We start from the raw sequence: 20,469 nt of genomic DNA, 5'->3' as shown, positions 1-20,469 counted from the left end.
GTCATAAAGAACGCATCGTGTGATACTTCTGTATGTGGCATCATGTATCAGTTCTTTACCACCAAACATGGCATCTGTAAAGCTGACATTTACAGAGACAGGCAAAAACTGCTCAACACAGAATAATGCGTTTAATATTATAATGTACAGGATGTTTGGAAAGTAACTGTGCACTTAGTTTTGTTAACAAGCGTCTTTCAATATTAAATACAGGAGGTACATACTGTATGTATTCTATATTGATATTAGATTGCAATTATGGGCAGCTTGGTGGTGTAGCTGTTAGCACATCTGCCTCACAGTCAAGAGGTTCTCGCTTGCATGTGCTTTCTGCACATGCTCCATTTTTTCCTGCTTGTTAGGTTCATCGAAGACTGTAAAATTGTTCATAGGTGTGACCGGGATTGTGAATGGTTGTTTGCCGGTATGTGCCCTGCGATTGACTGGCGACCAGTCCAGGGTGTACCCGACCCTCTTGCCCAAAATCAGCTGAGAAGGACAAGCACTATAGAAAATGGATGGTAGAGGGAGATTTTACTGTAATATACAGTATATCAGTGATTTGTGGGGAGGACATATAGTATTATTATACAGTTCATACTCTCGTACTCCATGATGGTCTTTGAGTTGACCAGCCAGATCTTGAGTTGACTCTGAAAATGGCTGTGAATGCTTGTGTACATGTCATTTCTTAGTTGTTGTTTTTAAAAATAATTTTCATTTAAAAAACAAAACATTTTTCAGTTTCCATGGGTTGTTGTATTTTGAATTTTGTGGGAGGAAATTAATTTATTCAATATTGAACAAAATGTGACACTGTGAATTGTTTCTGCGTGCACTACAAAAATGCATTTATACTTTTTCGAAAGGCTAACCCTTACAAGCATAATAGAGGCCTGATAGTCTCTTAGTTCTTCCCCAAGGACACTGTGTGAGGAAATAAGCAATAAATCTCAGGTTTGCACCTCCAGCCACATAAAATATATACAACCCCAATTCCAATGAAGTTGGGACGTTGTGTTAAAACAGAAACAAATAAAAACAAACTACAATGATTTGTAAATCACGCTCAACCTGTATTTAAGATATTTCATGTTCAAACTGCTAAACTTTGTTGTTTTTAGCAAATAATCATGAACTTTGAATTTTATGGCTGCAACACGTTCCAAAAAAGCTGGGACAGGTGGCAAAAAAAACTGAGAAAGTTGAGGAAGGCTCATCAAACACCTGTTTGGAACATCCCACAGGTGAGCAGGCTAATTGGGAACAGGTGGGTGCCATGATTGGGTAGAAAAGGAACAGTCACAAGAAAAGATGGGGTGAGTTTTGTTCACAAAGAGGTGCTTTGTAAACAAATGCGTGAGAAGATAGTCGAACAGTTTAAGGACAATGTTCCTCAACATACAATTGCAAGGCATTTAGCGATTTCATCATCTACGGTCCATAATATCATCAAAAGGTTCAGTGAATCTGGAGAAATCACTCAGGCGGCACTGCATCAACAACCGACTTCAATGTGTAAAGGATATCACCACATGGACTCAGGAACACTTCAGAAAATCAATGTCAGTAAATGCAGTTCGGCGCTACATCCGTAAGTGCAACTTGAAACTCTACTATGCAAAGCAAAAGCCATTTATCAACAACACCCAGAAATGCTCCTGGCTTCTCTGGGCCCGAGCTCATCTAAGACTGACTGACGCGAAGTGGAAAAGTGTTCTGTGGTCCGACGAGTCCACCTTTCAAATTGTTTTTGGAAATTGTGGACGTCGTTCGTGTCTTCCGGGCCAAAGAGGAAAAGAACCATCCGGACTGTTATGGACGCAAAGTTCAAAAGCCAGCATCTGTGATGGTATGGGGCTGTGTTAGTGCCAATGGCAGGGGTAACTTACACATCTGTGAAGACACCATTAATGCTGAAAGGTACATGCAGGTTTTGGAGAAACATATGCTGCCATCCAAGCACGTGTTGCAGCCATTAAATTCTAAGTTAATGATTATTTGCTAAAAGCAATCAAGTTTATCAGTTTAAACATTAAATATATTGCCTTTGTAGTGTATTCAATTAAATATAGGTTGAACATGATTTTCAAATCATTGTATTCTGTTTTTATTTATGTTTAACACAATGTCCCAACTTCGTTGGAATTGGGGAGTACATAAAATCACTATAAGGACTACAATGAAGCTGTTAGCTCAAAATATGTGTAAAATGTATGCTTGTTTTGCAACTGCTCTTATATAATATGTAGGACAGTTTTTTTTTGTGTTTGTTTTTTTTTGTATTTAAAAAAAAAAAAAAAGGTGCCCCTTAAGGTGTATCACATGGTGGTGTGCAGCTTGTTCAGCACGTCCAGCTCCCCGTTGCTGCACTCCACACTTCTCTGTGGCTGCCTGCCTGACAGGAAGCGAGCTTTCTCGCCGCTTTTGCAGTGGATATCGGCTTGTTCCATGCTGACGGTGGCACGGCTGGTCTCTGTGAAGGAGGAATTGTTGTGGTCGCTGAAGTGGTTGTTGGCGGTGGGGGTCTCTCCCCAGCCCGTCTTACCCCAGGCCGACTTCCACTGGGCCCATTTTCTCTTCAGTGCCGTTTGGGCCTGGTGGTGGCAACAAGAGCAAGTGTGAAATTCCAACAAAAGCACCCAGGACATGACACGGGGAGGGAAAAAAAAGGGGCTGGAATAGAGATATAAAATGCGCACAAAATACTTATTTGAACAAATTATTAGTTAAAAATATTTTAACTGCAGTGCACCTTTCAGCCACACGGTACACTAATTATTTTCACCACACAATACTGGGAAGAAATTAATGACGAGCTCATTACATTAATATACCTGACTAAGAACTAGAGTCCAATTGATGCAATATCATTCAAACTTTGTGTATTGTTGAACTCACGAGGGGAAATAAACACAAAGCAATTAATTTATGTCAAGATTTCTATAAGTACATACTGGCTCATCTCAATCAAAAGCGAGCATTATTGTCTTGGGCAGGATTTAGATTTTGCTCCTGTATCGGCTCTAAATTGATTTTGTAAATATCTGAGGCTTGTCTGTTTGAACTGTTAAACATACCTCGCTATTGCAGAAACAGAATATAATTGCCACCAGGAGTCCCTGCAAAACAAAAAAGGTCAAACATGTTTGACAAACGAGCACTATTGTTTTCTCATGCCGCATAAAGAATGGTGACAATGGTGAATTCGATGAAGTAAAGGACATTACAAAAAAAATAAAAAAATAAAAAAGTCACCAGCTTCTGGTGTGGAAAAGATTTCTCATTTTCTCACACAGCAAAATTACGGTAATCCCACTAGTCTTGCACTTTGATAGCTACGCAAATGATCTGTGGTTTTTACCTGGAAATGGCAGAAGATATTTACAAAGAAATCATAAATGGCCCGGCTGATGCGCCCCTCGGGCCTCCAGGGGAAAAGAATGAACTGGACTCCTAGCAGAGGGATGAGGATCAGCGTGGCTCTCACAGCCTTCATGTACGTAGTGGACTCGGCACAGTGGGTCTCCTTCAGCTTGGTGATCAGAACTCGCAAAATGTTCAGGAGAAAGAACAAGTTCACCTGGACACATAACAAAAATGAGTGGCTAAAAGTGGAAAAGGTACAGATAATTGGCTCAAACACGAGATCCAAGTCCTCTTCTTGTTATCTAGTGCTTTACACGTAATCTCGCATGCTTAACATATAGAAACATACACGCTCCTGACACCACATTAGGTACACCTGGACAATGTCGTGAGATGCAATGCAATTTGGTCTTACAAAGATGACTAAAAATGCATTTGTCTTTATTCACAATACACAGTGTTCCTCGCATATATTCCTCGCTATTCGCACCGAATCACAGATTTTTGGGGGCACCTATGCGCCCTAATTCACAGAAAACGAATTTATTTCTATTCAGTTTTTGTGCTCATTCCAAAACTCTTGTCTAATATTATTAAAATACTGCTTTGGTGCTATTTGGTGGCATCTGGAGGCAAATAAAGACCTTTTTTTAAAAGTGGGCGTCAAATAGTTTCATATTTTGTCTATTTATTGTTGATCTTATTTCATTTGCTCAGTGATATAATAGTGCTCAGCTTTGAAATGAACAACATGTTTTTGTTTTGTTTTCCACCGTGGTTGCAGATTGGTACCATTGCAGTAGTGGATCTCAATGGATCGCAATCAATAGATTGCCCAAGTGTACTGTACGCTAAGTCCCAGGTGAGTGTGTACTGTAAAAACTTTGGTCAGTGACTCACCAGCAGCGCAGCTTGAATGGGCCCGTGAATGATGTAGAGCAAGTAAGTGTGTGAGCTGATCCAACACCTGAAACACAGATTCGTCAATGTCAACCCTAACCCCAAAAGGAACCTAATCCTAACCCTTAATACTAATCCATCCCAACCTATTAACGCCTGCTCACTAATGTCTGTTTAGTGATATTTTGCCAATGTGTAGCGGTTATTCTCTAAAAACACGTGGCTTTAACCCACCCTAAATCCTAACCATCACCGAGTCCTAAAGATAACTTTATGCCAACCTCAAAAACGAACCCACTCTTAACCCTAATCCTAACATTTACCGGTACCCTAACTCACCCTTAACCTAACCCTAATCACAACCCCTTAACCTAAACCAAACTGAAATTCTAAGCCAACTGTAAATCTAACCCAAAGGCGAACCTCTTCTCCAAGTCTAACCAAACTGCGAACCCTAAGCCACAAAACCCCCAAGCATATCCTCAACCCTTGATGACATCACTACCGTGGTTGCTTACCGATCATTAAAGAAGAGCCCACGAGCCACAGCATAGGTGATGGCAGGAATGATGGGAAAGCCTGAAGGTAGACACACACGTCCAATTTTATTTTCAGTAGAGGAGTAGCTACTCATTTTCTGAGAAATACTGTGACTACTTTTACGATTGTACTACATTTGGATTGTATTTAGAAAAATCCAATTGTTTCTTTTCTTTTCACATTTACTGACGCGACTCCGGAGAATGGAAATAAAGCGATTTACCCGAACGTTTCCAAATAATACATTTTAGCGCTGTGATTGCAATACCGTGATTCTGTCAAACGGCAATATTATTTATCTGCTACTGGCCTCGTCTCAATTTTGAATCCACCCTTGTCGGAACCTTCAGCGGTGCAATCTAATGCAGACATGCAATGACAGTGGCAGCACTTACCCCACCCCAAGACATAGTACCAGAAGAGCTTCTGCTCCCCGACAAAGACAGCCACAATGATGAGAGTGTGAAGGTAGATGCCCTCGCACAGCATCCAGAAGTAGTTGGAAGTCGACGTGTACTGGGTGAGCGCAGCCAGCACTTTACAGCTCACCTGCCGGAGAGAAAATGCGACTTATAATCGGAAAATCACCCCAAACCGACAACTTGCACGGATTCCACGAGCTGTTGTTTCGTTCTTATTACGCGATGGGCTCACAGGGTTGCTCGTGTTTATGGCCTGGTTGTTGGCCGCTGTCAGAGAGAGCCACATGATGGTGACTATGGAGTTCAAAATGAAGGAGAGGAACATGTTCTTGTGGAGGGAGATTCTCTGGCAGCTCAGACTCCTGGGGGAAAAAAAAAAAGCGACAAAGGTTTAACTTGTTCATGCATTTATGCAAAGAGGTCATCCATACCAAATTCTCCTCCTCCTTGAAATAAAAAGATCTTCGAACAGTCGTGATGTATCACTCCAAAATGCTCGTACCCGCGCTGATTTTAGACGGGAAGGGAAATGTACTCACTTGAAATAGGAGAAGATGATGAGGCAGATGATGAGGGAGACAATGGAGAGGCCATGACCCACCATGGCCAGGTAGTACAGACTGATGGTGAACTGCACAAACCAAGTGCAATACAACTCATTGTTAATTGTTTTCCACCTAAAGCAAGTCTCCCAAATGACATCGACAGCAGGAGAGCTTCAAATATCTGTGTTGTAGTACACATTTTCCATCAATGGCAAAGGCATTCTAAACGGCGACATCAGCAACGGTCCATTTTCTACTTGTACTCTGCTTGTCCTGGTAAGCATCGTGGCTGAGGTAGAGCCCATCTATCCCAGCTGATATCGGGCGAGAGGGCGGGGCGGGGTACACGCCATCACTCCACACGGGAAGGCCTGAGCCGAGATTTGCACCTGGAACCTCTGGACTGTGAGCCAGACCCGCTAACCACTTCAGCTTTTGAAACCACCGTTGTCGCTAAGAAAGAGATTCGGGTGCATTAGTTTCACCTTCAGTTTGTCTTTGGTGTAGATCTGACACTGGGTGTAATTGGACCACACTCGGTTGCTCTCCGGGTGGTGGAACCACTGGCCGTCAGGATTACAAACTTTGGTCACTTTTTCTGTCGGACAAAGATATCAGAAATTCGACCGCGCGTGACTCGATGTTGATTTCTTTTGTATCGGCCTGCTTTCTGGCCTCACCGGCGGGGTCAAAATCTTGGAAGTATTCAGGGCACATCTGTACGAACGTCCCCGGAGACGAATCCCCCCAACACAGCCAGCCGTCCCATGTGCGGTTACAGTAATTACCTGCAGGAAGCGGAACATACAAGAAATATGGGAAGATGCGAGGCGCGTGGAAAACAAAAGGCTTCCTACAATCTGATGGTTTGAAAAGTTGTTACTGTAATTGTTTGTTTGCATGTTAGTGTTCAGCTGCTTGTCTACGTTATGATAAACATTTACATTGCTGCGCTCTTATTGTGTCATGTATTCATTGATACGCTTTACTGCCGTTTCAGTTTTTACCTCCTTTTTGTCGATTTTGGCATATAGTCCAAATAAAGACGTGAAAAGCACACATCAAGACAATTAATACTTTTGTATTACTCGATATGATTTGTTATACCTTACGCGCTTACTGATTTATATAGCAATGGCGGGGCCGACTATCATAAGTCTTCGGAATATGCGTGAAGACCTCGGAGTGCCTCACGCTTCATCCTAAAGCAGGATCAACCCCCACCGGGCAGTCGGGAAAAAAAAAAATAAATGGCCGCATGGATGCTTGTCGTAATTTGTGAGCGTGAGAACGATTTGAAAATGCAAACTAAATTGTGACAGCGAACGGAGACGCCACTAAATGCACAAATTCCGTCATCTAAGTGAGCTAGTCAACACAGATTGCGTTGCATTGCACACGCGAGGCCGCCTCTCGGCAGCTGGGCCACTCCAGCGGGGGCCAACAATAGACGGAAGCCCGGTATTAGCAGGCCGCCGAGCGGCATGTCGGGAAGCCGATCACAAAATAACATTTCAAAGGTGGATTAGAGCTGAGCAGCAGTAAAAAAAAAAAAGAAAAAAAAAAAAAGCAGTGCGTCCACACAAAGGCCAAGTTTCCTTTCTTTCATACTCACATCCTCTTTCTCTGCGACAACCGCCGCATATTTGAATAAATTACTGAAGCACCAAACACGAAGTGCAACTGAAGTGAATGAGAGACCACTTGAGTCAATACATTTGCGTATCTTTGTGCAATTTGAAATGTGAAAAGAATTGACATGTGTTCTATTGTGCTTTTAAATTGTACTTTTCTTATATCTTCATATATTGTATTCAAAAACTAAAAAAAAATATTCCACTAACCCTGTCAACATCAAATTTGCAATCTTGGAATAAAAAAAAAAAAAAACCATAATGCATATTCCAAAACATAGAAAAATAAACAGCCCAATTGCCCGCACAAGAGAACAATAGCGAATAATAGCTTGATAGCTTTAATGGTGAGGCTATTTTCCGCACCGACTGGACAAATGAATCTGTCTCGGACATACCAAGGAAGGCATGCTTTGTAATAGATGCCAGATGCGCTGGGGCCCCACACAACAGTCACTTGGGAGACTACAAACTGGATGACTTAAAGCGCCGTGAGATGAAGGCTACCAGCAAAAAAAAAAAAAAAATACAAATAAAACTACTGTACATGAACACAAGTTACTGTAAAAGTTGCCAGTGGCGATTTTACTTTTTAGGGAGAAGACATTTTTCAAAATTATACACAAATGTCTCCAGCAAAAGTGGCAACACTACACAAGACATGAATCTATTATTGGCTAAAAATAGGGGACTTCAAATGTTCTGCCTCCGACTGCGGAACGTCCAAAATGAAATGCCTCAAGAAAACGTTAAACGGCTATTTAACAGGGTCACATTTAGCTAAATTAAAGTTTAACTGTACACGTGCACTTTTGTCACATTTCATTTCAAATCAAACAGGGAATGCCTTGTATTGCCGTTTTTTTTTTTTTTTTTTTTTTTTGAAGTATAAGATTGAAGAAAACAAAAACAAAGAATGTTAAGGTGCACGCCAATCCTTCGAAAGTGTTTGAGATCGGGCGTGCGGCAAGCGACTCCATGTCGTTACATCGTTCACGTTTCTCATTTTCATGCTGTCCCATCATGAAGAGTTTTATTGAATCCAGCATGTCCTAATCTAGAGTTCGTACGTTTCTCACATTCTTCTTCTCTCGACACACCTTGTTGAGATTTACTGTTAAAAAAAAAAATGCCACAAAAGGCTAAAGAAAAAAAAGCAAACCACGACGACGTACTTGAGTTTCCACAATATTTGTTGTTCGTATTTTTATGCCGCTGGGATGAATACAAATGGACAGCTATAAATGATTTGCTGGTAAAAAGCTAAATACTAACAGAAGTCATCTGAGTTTTTACATTACGCGATGAAACACAACATGTGATGTGTCCTAGCTGGTCCGCCAACATTACATATAAAGTGCTGAAAGCAGTTGATCTGGGGTGGCCATGGTAACAAGAGATAAATATAACAACTCAGTCATAATAATCATCATAATTATGAGTACGACGGGTCAAATTGTTACACGCGGTGGGACCAAATTTGACCAAACCAGGAGACAATTTGAGCAGGACGTAAAATGTTAGTCGGCCTATGAATAAACCGAGCGGATGAGCTGGTACTGTACGGTGACGTCACCTTCTTCGGTTCGTGGTGGATCGTGGATTATCCTCAGGTAGCACTCGAACTGCGCAGCCAGGATCTGGTGAGGTGTCGTTCCTGGTACTGTGGATCTGTCGCCCAAATTCTCCTGCTGATCCCGCGAGGCTAACTCGCCAGCAGCCGCGGATCCCACATCCTCACATCGGGTAACCTGTAAAAATGCAGTCATCGGGATTCATTGCACACTTTCATAGCGAAGTGGAAATAGGCTGTACCGATTTGATAGACCTCATCAAAATCAATCAACGGGCGTGGTGTCCTTACCTCTGAGCCCAGCACCAGCGCAAATATCAGTGATAAGGTTCCGGTCGGCCACATGTCACTAAGAGGGAACGACAAAACACATTAGAAGCCATCGTTCGTGGTCATTTTGGTTCATCTAGCGTGACAGGAAGTTCGTGCTCTGGCAAATGTCAGCGAAACACATGTGTTTATCATCTGGAAAAAGGGCCGCAAGTTCCCTTGCTCAAGACCTCTCGAGTCTTTCTGACTATCACCAGCCAACATTTGAGAAAGTATAATTATGATAGCAGAGAGGTTGGGCTTTTAGACAATGAAGTGTTCCTTCTCTTCTCTTGGAGGAGCTTTCAATTCTTAAGGGGAGAAAACAAACACAACGTAGTCGATTCTTTGGACAGAAAGTCATATTTCATTTTGTTGTAAACTGGCTTCAAGGGTGATCGTACTTCCTATTTCCTGTAAAAGCATATTTCCAGACAACATGGGAAATACAAGACATATCCGTGACTGAATGTGACCCGATCGCACGTGGAACCGTCAATGTTGGGCGCAATCCATTCCAGGACGCTGGTTGACATCGAGTTTGTTCCCATTTTTTAAGTATTTTCCCCATCGTAAAATTGAAACACAAAGAATCTGTTCCAGTTCGGTGGTGGTACGAAAAAAAAAAAAAAAAAAAGCATAAGAAAAAGCGAGACAAACTTTCATATTTTGGAACATCTTTCCACAGGCCCAATTGTTTTGGGCTGCTGCGTTGTCACAAGCTTTCCTCCGCTTCTCTCTTGGCAGTACAATCACTCGTTATCGCTCGCCACGCTTTCCGTACAATTTTTAGAGATAATATTATAATACCAGTCAGTGGTGCGGTATTTAGATTTGAGACACGTTTACATGGTTACAATTTCTGATCTAAAAATACCGAGTTACTGTGAGTCTATAAACTTCGCCGCTGGGGCGCCTTTGTAGAGTGAGATTCGGTAAAGCTCTCCGTTCACTTGGAAATAAAAAGTGAGTCACTTGTTCGACTGACATTCGGTAAAGAAAGAATAAAGAACGCCTTGTAAGTTATAGAAACAGCTGCCTAGGGCAATGTATTGTTCCCAATAAAGACTCATAATGTCAAAACACACTTGGGTATTATAACCTCTTGCAGGAGAACAATTGTCCCTAACAAACACGATGTCTATAACAGTACCGTGGCCAAGTAGTTCTGGGTTGCTCCCAAGACCCAAAAAAAAAAAAAGACTTTTGTTTGGCGCAAGACAGCCTGCTAGTTTCTTCCAAGTATTCCTTTAAAGGAGCCGTCTTTTTGTGCTGTTTCATCTTGAGACTGAGAGCCACTGTCAAATAAAACGCGTACGTGTTGTACTTCGGGTCACCGCCGGTGCAACGATTCTCAAATGCTGTGTCGCCGACCCATTTTGGGTGGGTCACAGACAGCTAGTAAAACAATCACATACATCGTAATCCCCCCGTTTATTGCGGGGGGTTCGTTAGGAAGCGTTTATTTTACCACCCGGGAAAAAGAAATCCTCCAAATCCCGCTATGGATATGAAAAAAGATGCAAGCCTATTCGATTCAAACGAATTGTACCACAGAAACAGTGCCTCATTATTGACAGACTTGGTCGTAATAAAGCGGCGCAAACGACTTAACTGCACGCTTGTTTTGGCCTCGGCTTCAAAAGGCTGCTAAAAGGAGAAGAATGTGAAAATGAAATAATATGCACTGAGAGCTCCATTCAAAGCAGTGAGCTATGTCACCATACAAGTTGTCCTTGTTATCAAAGTTAGAAAAGATTTGTTGTCACTCTTAGGAACTCATTCACTGCCAGCCTTCCCAGTTAACATGGTTACTTGACTTCTAAAGCCGTGATTGGCAGTCGTGGGTAACCTTCTACCTGTGATCATTAGGGATGCGAAGATGACTTATTGTGGCGCACACAAGGCCTATGCTATTAAAGTTGTTTTCACATTTTGATATGAACTTTTATTTACACTTGCATTACAGTTAAGAATTTGAAAATGCTACTTCAAAAGTGCCTGTCGAGTCAATACAGATTTTTGATGGTGCCATTTTGACTCTGGTAAAGATTGTTTATATTTCCATTACTTCCGATGGGGGGGGGGGGGGGATCTCTTTTTATTGCTCCAAGTGAGGTCTTAGATGTGTATTTGTTTAAGAAGATATGGAGCATCCCACATCCTTAAAGCCTGCTTTAATAGCCCCCACTGCACTCACGAGGTCATGGGTCATGACGCAGAATGATGGGAAAGCGAAACATTGTTGTTTGGCTTTATCAGATTTAGGATTATTGACCTTCACACTAAAGGAAGTAGATGGCAAATGTTGCATCACGTTTGGCCACACCTTTATTTCTTCAAATTAACTGAGTATTTGTATGTTGCCACACTTTTTTAAGTAACTTCACAATTATGTTCATATTTTTGCAGGGCGGGAGGAAAACTGACATTTCATTTGATATTGTTTTATCATGGTAGCAACGCCACTTTTTTATTTTAAAGAAAATCCACACATACTCAGGACGAAATTGACATGATATGGAGCCAAAAAGATCAAATGAGTATCTTAAAAATGTAATGGAGACCTGGTGGGGATTGGTGAGATTCTTCTCGGAGAACTAAGGGATGGAGGATTCTTCACTGGGGATTTCCTTGACAAATCCTTGTCGCAGTTCTGCTTTATGCCGATCATTCAGCTAAATAGTATTATGTAGTAGTAGTAAGCAGCGATGGTGTGATGATGATCACAGCAAGACTCGACCATCGACTCTGTGTATAATCGTGCAGATTTAAACGCTCAGTTGAAGCATCTTCTTTGAACAAAAGATCCAAAACAAAAATCCAATTTAAGCAACTTTTCTTTGCCTTACCCACTGCAAAGGCAGGGAATAAAGAGGACTGTCTTTCCCTTATCACGTTTGAAAATGGACTGCATGTCATCATGTTTCGGTTTGTTTTTCTTCAACAGGAAGTATGAAATGGCATCCGAGGTGTTTGGGATGAAGAACATCAACATGGCCCCTTACCTTTGGGGTGCAGAAGACTGTCTTGTTCCACCGACTGAAGATTTGACCGCACGTAAAGGTAGCTGTACATTTTCAAGTTCTGTCCCATGTGACGTGGATGTGTTTGATTTGTGCACAATATTAATGGAGGAATCAAGCTTGGAGTTCCCGTCTACCATGTCCCAGGCACTCCATTTACGTTTTAATCTGAGGGACGTTGTTCGGCCGCAGCTATTTGAGACACTTTAAATGGTAATTGGTGGACACGATACATGACAACGGTAAAATTGGAGATGTACAACACATGAGACAATTGGAGACGGATCTCTTACTGGCAACACCCAAATGCTAAAATAAATCATTTATCCTTCGCGATCAAGGGCACGAGCATCCTGAACAGCAATAGCAGCAGCACATATAGACTGGCAATGGCATCATAAATCTTATGACAAATTACACAAGAAGACCAAGCAGGCTTTAACATGAATTTATTGTCAATGTTTGTTTTTTTGTTTTTCTGTACTTCCGTTTTAACAACAGTGGAAGAAATTTAAACAATCCAGTGTTTGCTCAAGAATTGTCTTCCATAACAAATCACACATTTTTAAATAACTCTGGGTGATCTCATTATAAATGTGCAAGTGCAGATGTGAATGGTTGTTTGTTTGTATGTGCCCTGCGATTGGCTGGCAACCAGTTCAGGGCGTACCCCGCCTCCTGCCCGATGATAGCTGGGATTGGCTCCAGCACTCCCGCGACCCTTGTGAGGAGAAGCGGCTCAGAAAAATGGATGGATGGAGTGCAGATGTATAGAATCCAGAAATTTAAAAAAAAATAGAACATTAGAACATTTTGTGCAAACTCGTTTTACCAAATAGTTCACAACACAAACACAACACTTTAAAAGCAGGTGAAATAAAATGGCCCACATTTAAAAAAAAACAAAACAAAAAAAAAAGGCACAAGGGTCATGTGTGATTGTTACGGACAGAATTCAAGATTATGGAGAGAGAAGTAGTGAGTGAGTGTTTTTGGTTAGAGCGTTTCAGTACTGTCTGAAAACACTTCAATAGTGTGTGTGTGTGTGTGTGTGTGTGTGCGTGTGCGTGTGTGTGTGTGTGCGTGCGTGTGTTTCAGTACTGTGTATGATAGTATTTCTGTTGAGTGTGTTTGAGAGTATTTCACTTTTGAGTGAAAGGTAATCCTGAACTATGTTACTGACAGCCCCTCATACAACAGGCTACGTAGTTGTTACAACGACCTACACCGCATCCATCACCCACATCCAGGTTGTCAGCTTGACACACACACACACACACACACACACACGGGCTGGACTCAGGGTGCTGAAACAGCAGCCCTGACAGAGGTTGTGAGAAGGTTGTTAAATTTGCTGTGACAATCTGGCTAGCTGTAGTGACCAATAGACAGCTCTAGTACACATCCACGTGTGTGAAACTGTGGACGGCGGAGGAAATCTGTGGTTTCTATGAACTCAATGAATACTGCTTTGTCCAAGAGATCGGACCCGGTACAGAACCGCAGGAAATGCTGGAGAGCGTTGCAATCAATTTCCCTGATGTACCTTTTTAGGTAGCTCGAAACCGTTAACTGGGCTGCTGTCATCTCCTCTGGAAAGTTTAGAAGCTCCTTCACTGACTTTGCATTTGTTTTTGTGCGCCTCTTCCAGAAATGGTACAGCAAGTTTCACTGGGAAGTAAGCAGCTTGTTCCCATCCAACTACAAACACTTTAGCGATAGCCTTCCCGTCTTCACACTGAGGGGACTTTGACTTCAACTCCCAGTGTGGAGCTGTCATAGAAATCCGTCCAAAATTCTGTCAGGCAATCTCGCAAAACGCCACTTCCTTCTCCCTTTTCATGCTCTCAAATGGAGAAACTCCTTTTTATATTGACCTCAGATGCAATCATTTCTGGGTCTTTGAAAGCACCGGTTAGGTCAATGAGACCGTGACCTCTTCTTACGATCAGGGTTACAGTACAAGAGGTTGGTGGTTGGTGTGGTTCAGAGACTGCTCGGGCTGGAATAGCGAACTCCCCTGTGAGCTCTGGCGCAGACAGAGCGGGGCCCCCCTCTGGAGCCAGGCCTGGAGGTGGGGCTCGAAGGCACCCACGGGGCCCTGCCGGGCACAGCCCGAAAGGGTAACGTGGGTCCCCCTTCCCGTGGGCTCACCACCTGTGGGAGGGGCCATAGGGTTCGGGTGCAGTGCGGGCTGGGCGGTGGCTGAAGGCAGGGACTTTGGCGATCCGATCCGCAGCTAGAGAAGCTGGCTCTAGGCACGTGGAATGTCACCTCTCTATCAACTGTTCACCACCTGGTGGTGAGTTGGCTCCGATGATGGGGGGAGATGCCGGTCTGACGTGGCAGGTCCAAACGTATTGTGAGGGTCTCCTGGGAACGTCTGGCGGAATCCCCTGTCAGAAGGAGTTTCAACTCCCACCTCCGACAGAACTTTGCTCATGTTCCAGGGGAGGCGGGGACATCGAGTTTGAGTGGACCATGTTCCGCGCCTCCATTGCTGAGGTGGCCGACCGGAGCTGTGGCCGTAAGGTGGTCGGTGCCTGGCGTGGCGGCAATCCCCGAACCCGTTGGTGGACACTAACGGTGAGCGATGCCGTCAAGTCCTATCGGGCCTTTTTGGCCCGTGGGACTCCTGAGACAGCTGATGGGTACCAGCTTGCCAAGCGGAATGCAGCTTTGGTGGTCGCTGAAGCAAAAACTGGGAGGAGTTCGGTGAGGCCATGGAGAAAGACTTCCGGACGGCTTAGAGGAAATTCCGGTCCACCGTCCGGCGTCTCAGGAGGGTGACGCAGTACACCATCAACACTGTGTACAGTGGGGATGGGACATTATGAGTCGGTGGGGAGAATACTCCGAAGACCTCCTCAATTCTACCAACACGCCTTACATGAGGAAGCAGGGTCTGGGTTATCTGAAGCATGTCCCACCAGGAGGAGGACCCGGGGACAACCCAGGACAGGCTGGAGAGACTACGTCCTTCGGCTGGCCTGGGAACGTCTCGGAAGAGCTGGATGAAGTGGCTGGGGAGAGGGAAGTCTGGGCGCCCCTGCTAAAGCTACTGCCCCCGCAACCCGACCTCGGATAAGCGGTAGAAAATGGATGGATAGTAAGAATAGCTCTTTTCAAAACTCTGTCAATCTATTTTGATTATTCCGAGAAAAATAACATTCATTTACCTGCAAACTTTATTAATACATTAATAATGCATTAATACTATCCTGTTAATGTTATCCTGGCTCAGTCTGAACATATTCAACAAAAGATGTTAAAAGTCTGTACACAATGAATGGCAAGTCGAGAATGATCCATTTTTTTTATTTTTTTTGTGACTTGGCAAAGGAAGGATGAAGGTTAGCTCCCTCTCCGTCGTCCTGCAACCACTTCCTCCTTTCACCAAGACGCACGCACGCACGCACGCACGCACTTAGACATAGGCCAAAAATATTGATGATAAACCATTGTTAGAAATATACAAAGGAACATGGGAAGGGTTTTCCTCATGTGGGGACATTGCTCAGTGTAACGATACGTTCCCGCGAGATGGGACACAAATGCATCCAAATCAAAGTCATTCGTCCGCAGAGAGCTGTTAAGTTCTGCTATCTAGCCAACAGGAATTGGAAGAAAACAGGAAGTAGAAGCTGAAAAAAAAAAATGAAACCAGTAACAACGCTGTACGTCACAGGTGGCAAAAGTATAGATACATGTGTAAAAAAAAAATGACTAGAAAAAGTGAAAGTTAAAAAAGGACAGACTCTGAAATGTACTTCATTAAAAAGGTCAATGGTATTTTTTTTTTTAACTGTCAATTATGCATAATACTCGCTTTGGTAATTTGGCACAACCACAAAAACATCTCTGTAGACAAAATAGTTTCCTTCTTTTATTAACTGCCATCGTGCTTGTACTGAGAGGAACGGACAAAAAAAAAAATAATCACATCAGATGCCGTATGTTGCTGTTTAAGCATTTTTAAGCATGTTTATGCTATCAAAACAATGTGTTCCCAACGCTTTTGCTTACCAATGAATCAGACGAAGACATATTTCCGCATTACCAACCAATCATTTCGTCTATAGTAAAAATATGTGCGAAATCTTCAGAGGATGAACGTTCCAGTGAAAATTGCGGCTAAGAGCAACTTCCAAGAAGGCTTGCGCAACCTCTGCTGGATGCTGACTTGAGTCATTGTAGAACTTGCTCGATTAATCTCTCCGCAGAATAAATGGATTCATTTTTTTCCCGGCTGTTAAGTATTTAAAATTGGTCAGCTATCTGTTCAGAATCAGCCTCCGACATCTGTTTGATGGAGAACAAGTGGCCTCAATGTGAGGAACAAATGTTCCTTTTAGCTCTTTATGACCAACAGGGTTCCCTTTGCCCGTTCTAACCTGTTTTCACAAGCCTGATCATGATGCCAGGGATTAGGGGTGGAAGTAACTCATCTCTAAGGACTTGGCCAAATCCACCTGTGGGCAAAAATGTAAACAAATGGCAACTCAACTGTGGGAGAGATCCTAGTCTACCTCTTGGAGCCAAAATGGACTGAGGAGAGCAGAGCAAAATGACTTAAAGGTACTTCGTTAATTATTAAGCAGCCAAGAAGTGTTCTTGGAAAAGTGATTTTCTTTTTATTTTCTTTGTTTTAATAAATAATACCGAGTGTGCATATTATGTCCTTGACATTTAATTCAGTGCTGGTGGCCTGAGGTGATGGGGAAAGATGATATGATTGTCGAAATTAAACGGAGAGAAGGCAATTTGAGAGCACATTTATTGGATGGCGCCGACATACAGTATTCATTTTTGACAGTCACCGTGCCGCCCCCGCACCAAATCATACATTTTCACCATCCGAAACGCTTTATTAACTATTCAGTATCATTGTTGCATTCTTAAATGCCATACAAATGTCAAATGAAATTACCAGTATATACACAAATCAAACTCTCAGTGTTAACTTTAAAGACAAAAAAAAAAAAAAAATGAGGGTGCAATGGGCGGTCTAGTTGCTTCGCTGATGTGCCTCATCTAATTTAACACGAGCTGAGAAAACAACATGACCACCGAAGGAACCTCCCCCACAGAGCAAACATTGAGAAAAGCCAGCACACCCTGACAAACTGCTCGGATGTGGTCAGCTTTGCACCGAGTTCGCCACGGAAAGCCACTCCCTTTTTCCTCATGTAATCTCACTGAGGTCATTCCCCGCTTTCTTTATCCTCTATGAAAAAATGACTAATATTACAGCAATTTACAATTGACTGAGTAGTATTAATAGTCTATTTTTCGTCGTTTGCGTCTGCATGGCTGTATTATCCATTGGCCGAGGCGGGCACGCCGGAAGGAGCAGCACGCTGAATTGAATTGCAGCATTAAACCGTGATGTACAAACTGTTTAATGCTTAACATGCTAGCTATGTTTTATAAATTGTAAAATTAAAAAGGGCTATTTACCCTTATTAAAAAGCAAAAACAAAAGTTTTTTTTTTTTTTGGGGTGGGGGTGGGGCTAGAAGAGATTAATGGTATTTCCATTCATTTCAACGGGGAAAGGTGATTTGAGATACAAGCATGGGCACAGAACCCATTAAACTCACATCTCAAGGCACCACAGTATTGAGCAAAAGGCTGTGAATTGTGATTTGTTACAATTTCATTTCTAATACATTTTCAGAAATAATTTAAAAAAAAACAACAACAACAATGTCATTATGGCATGTTGTGTGTTAATTAATTCCATTTTGGAATAAGGCTGGAATCTAACAATTTGAGAGGGGGATACTTTCCGGATGCACTGTACATGCAGTCTTTAATACAGTATAATGCGTGCAACTGTGAATATAATGAGATTGTTCTACCATATGAGAAGGTCATCTGTGTTACTTGTTTATATTATTTTAGCAGTAGAACTTGGGCACGTGAATGGATCCCGCACTCAAATTACATCCTCTTGGCAAGCAGAAGTAAATACTCACTTGAATCTCCTATTGCATTAACATTGTCCTCGACATTTAAAAGCCCATCCAGATATATCATGAGTCAGTAAGTATGCTATAACACACCGTATAGTTGTCATTTCATGTTGTTGTTTTTTTTTTTTTTGCGACGATGTCAAGAAGTTTCGAATTAAATTACAAGTACTTCACTCGAAAGACATGTGAACAATGAAAACGGACAGTACTTAAATCCGTAGAATGGCTCCTGACAGCTCCGACGGCTCGGTTATTCTCCCCACTCGGCCTAAAATAAGAACACATTTTTTTTCCAGCTGAGAGCGGGTAGTTGTGGGGGTTTTGGGTGGGGGGGGGGCTTGTTTGTGTTACGAAACAAGGCATCGCTCGGGAACAAGTGGGGAACCGGGATCAAAGTGGCAGCCAAAATGTCTATTAATACCCGCAGAGCGGCCTGGCAAGAGCAAGACTGTTCAGCCGAAGTGGTTACAGCGGGGAAGTGGAAGCTTCCCACGGGCGGACGACCCCACGGTCCCGCACTTTCAGCTCAGATTGATTTGGAAGGCTAGGAACTTTGCGACAGTTGGCCAAAGGGCCTCACTCATAAACATTTCTCCACAACGCTAGCAACAGCACAGAGAATCCCAGCAAGTACTGCACATACTGGGACAAGTCGTATTTCTCTTACATGTTTTAGTCGGCCATAACATTCTTGATATTCAAAACAATTCAGTTTTCCATAACACACCATAAATTCGCTGGTAATAGATGGTGCCTCCAAGTATAAGGTTAGTTATCAAACTACTTCCTGGTTCATGGGGGAATCACAAACCTATGAGTGGTGCAATTAAGTACATAATTATTAATTAAATACATTAATGCAATAGTGACGAACGATATAAATAAATTGCTCTACCTGCTTTATTTGGATTCTCACCCCAACCCAAAAAACAAATTGTGACAAAACTACTACTTACATTGTCTTGTTTGACACATAACCTATTCTAGTAAGTCAATCAAGAGTTGAAAAGTGTTAATTGTGCATATGCGTGTGCATATAAGTGAAATACAGAGGCATCTTAAAAAAAATGGAATGATCGACTCAAAGGAATACTAATCTAATAAAGATTTCTGAGGCTTTCAATTTTATGTATGAGTGCCATGAAGCCAGCTAAATCATCAAATTCAACTTTATGCAGATAATCTCAGCCATATTTATTCTAAAACAGATTAGGCACTATTTGAGGCGCTCATAATAACATGAAAATATACATTCACTTTTTTTTTTTTTTTTTTTTTTGTAAATAAGCAACCGTAGTTGTTTGCGTGACTGTTGCGCTTCCACCGTGGAGTCCTCTGCATTGAGTCCCACACGCTTGATCAAATCCATTACAATAAGTGACTTCTACAATCAAATATAATAAGTGGAATAAAGTTGTCTTACCTTTTGAGCGGGTGAGTTGTTAAACGTATTTTTTCCTCCAAAATGCACATCCCTTCCTAGATGAGCGTCTCATGCTGCCCTGTGACAAAAACACTGACCACGACCAGCCCCCGACCAGCACAACACTCCAGCAAGCCACAGTAGCTGTTGCTTGACTTCCTGTCGTGACCTTCAGAATAAAACGTACACCGTAGCGCGTTGCGCTGCAGAATCAGAACTGTTTACGCGTGATTTCGAACTTCCGGTAGTGCGTCCTTGACCTCTGAACCAAATAGAATTTGACGAATTTCCAGCAGTGACGGGAAACAATCAAATATAGGCCCTACTGTATATGTATGCATGTACCTTTATACAATATATATATACGTTTTCTATCGTTTTATAGCTAGAAAAAAGAAGAAAAAAAACACTTGTGGCAAAGCATCTTTGGATTTGATCGTACACAGCTCACAACTAGACTCTTTTGGAGCTTTATACAAGGCATTTGAAACAGCAGAGCAGTGCAAAGTATGACACTGCCACCTGCTGTTTGTTAGCATTAATAGGGGGTTGGGGGGGGCGGATTTTGTAAAGAAAGAGCGAGTCATGTCAATTCAAAGATTTTAACGTGGGTATGTTATTGTGTGTGTGTGTGTGTGTGTGTATGTATGTGTGTGTGTGGAATGACAGAATTTTTTTTATTTTATTTCTGTACATAAGATTGCAGGGTCTGCAACTTAAGTAGAGGACTTGCATTGGGTACCCACTTGGG

At 42.3% G+C, this 20,469-nt stretch overlaps 1 protein-coding gene and 1 long non-coding RNA gene across 2 annotated transcripts; both read right to left on the bottom strand.

Moving 5' to 3' along the window:
• Positions 1–109: 109 nt before the first annotated feature.
• On the bottom strand, positions 110–19,874 carry calcrl2 (calcitonin receptor-like 2). Its single transcript, XM_061768188.1, has 13 exons — positions 19,719–19,874; positions 9,275–9,332; positions 8,987–9,161; positions 6,457–6,564; positions 6,262–6,374; positions 5,771–5,862; positions 5,464–5,593; positions 5,205–5,358; positions 4,788–4,848; positions 4,270–4,336; positions 3,365–3,583; positions 3,081–3,122; positions 110–2,597 (listed from the first exon to the last, which is right to left on the bottom strand). Exons 1-13 carry the CDS (start codon positions 19,766–19,768, stop codon positions 2,322–2,324), a joined length of 1,545 nt encoding a protein of 514 aa, XP_061624172.1. The 5' UTR covers positions 19,769–19,874; the 3' UTR covers positions 110–2,321.
• Positions 12,751–18,626, bottom strand: LOC133475407 (uncharacterized). Its single transcript, XR_009787813.1, has 2 exons — positions 15,209–18,626; positions 12,751–15,126 (listed from the first exon to the last, which is right to left on the bottom strand). It is a non-coding gene; the product is annotated as an uncharacterized LOC133475407 (long non-coding RNA).
• Positions 19,875–20,469: the final 595 nt, after the last annotated feature.

The sequence above is a fragment of the Phyllopteryx taeniolatus genome, chromosome 1, assembly GCF_024500385.1.
Source record: "Phyllopteryx taeniolatus isolate TA_2022b chromosome 1, UOR_Ptae_1.2, whole genome shotgun sequence".
In the NCBI taxonomy this organism is placed as follows: domain Eukaryota; kingdom Metazoa; phylum Chordata; class Actinopteri; order Syngnathiformes; family Syngnathidae; genus Phyllopteryx; species Phyllopteryx taeniolatus.
Note: the sequence above shows the minus strand (reverse complement) of the source record. Positions and strands in the feature narration are given on the sequence as shown.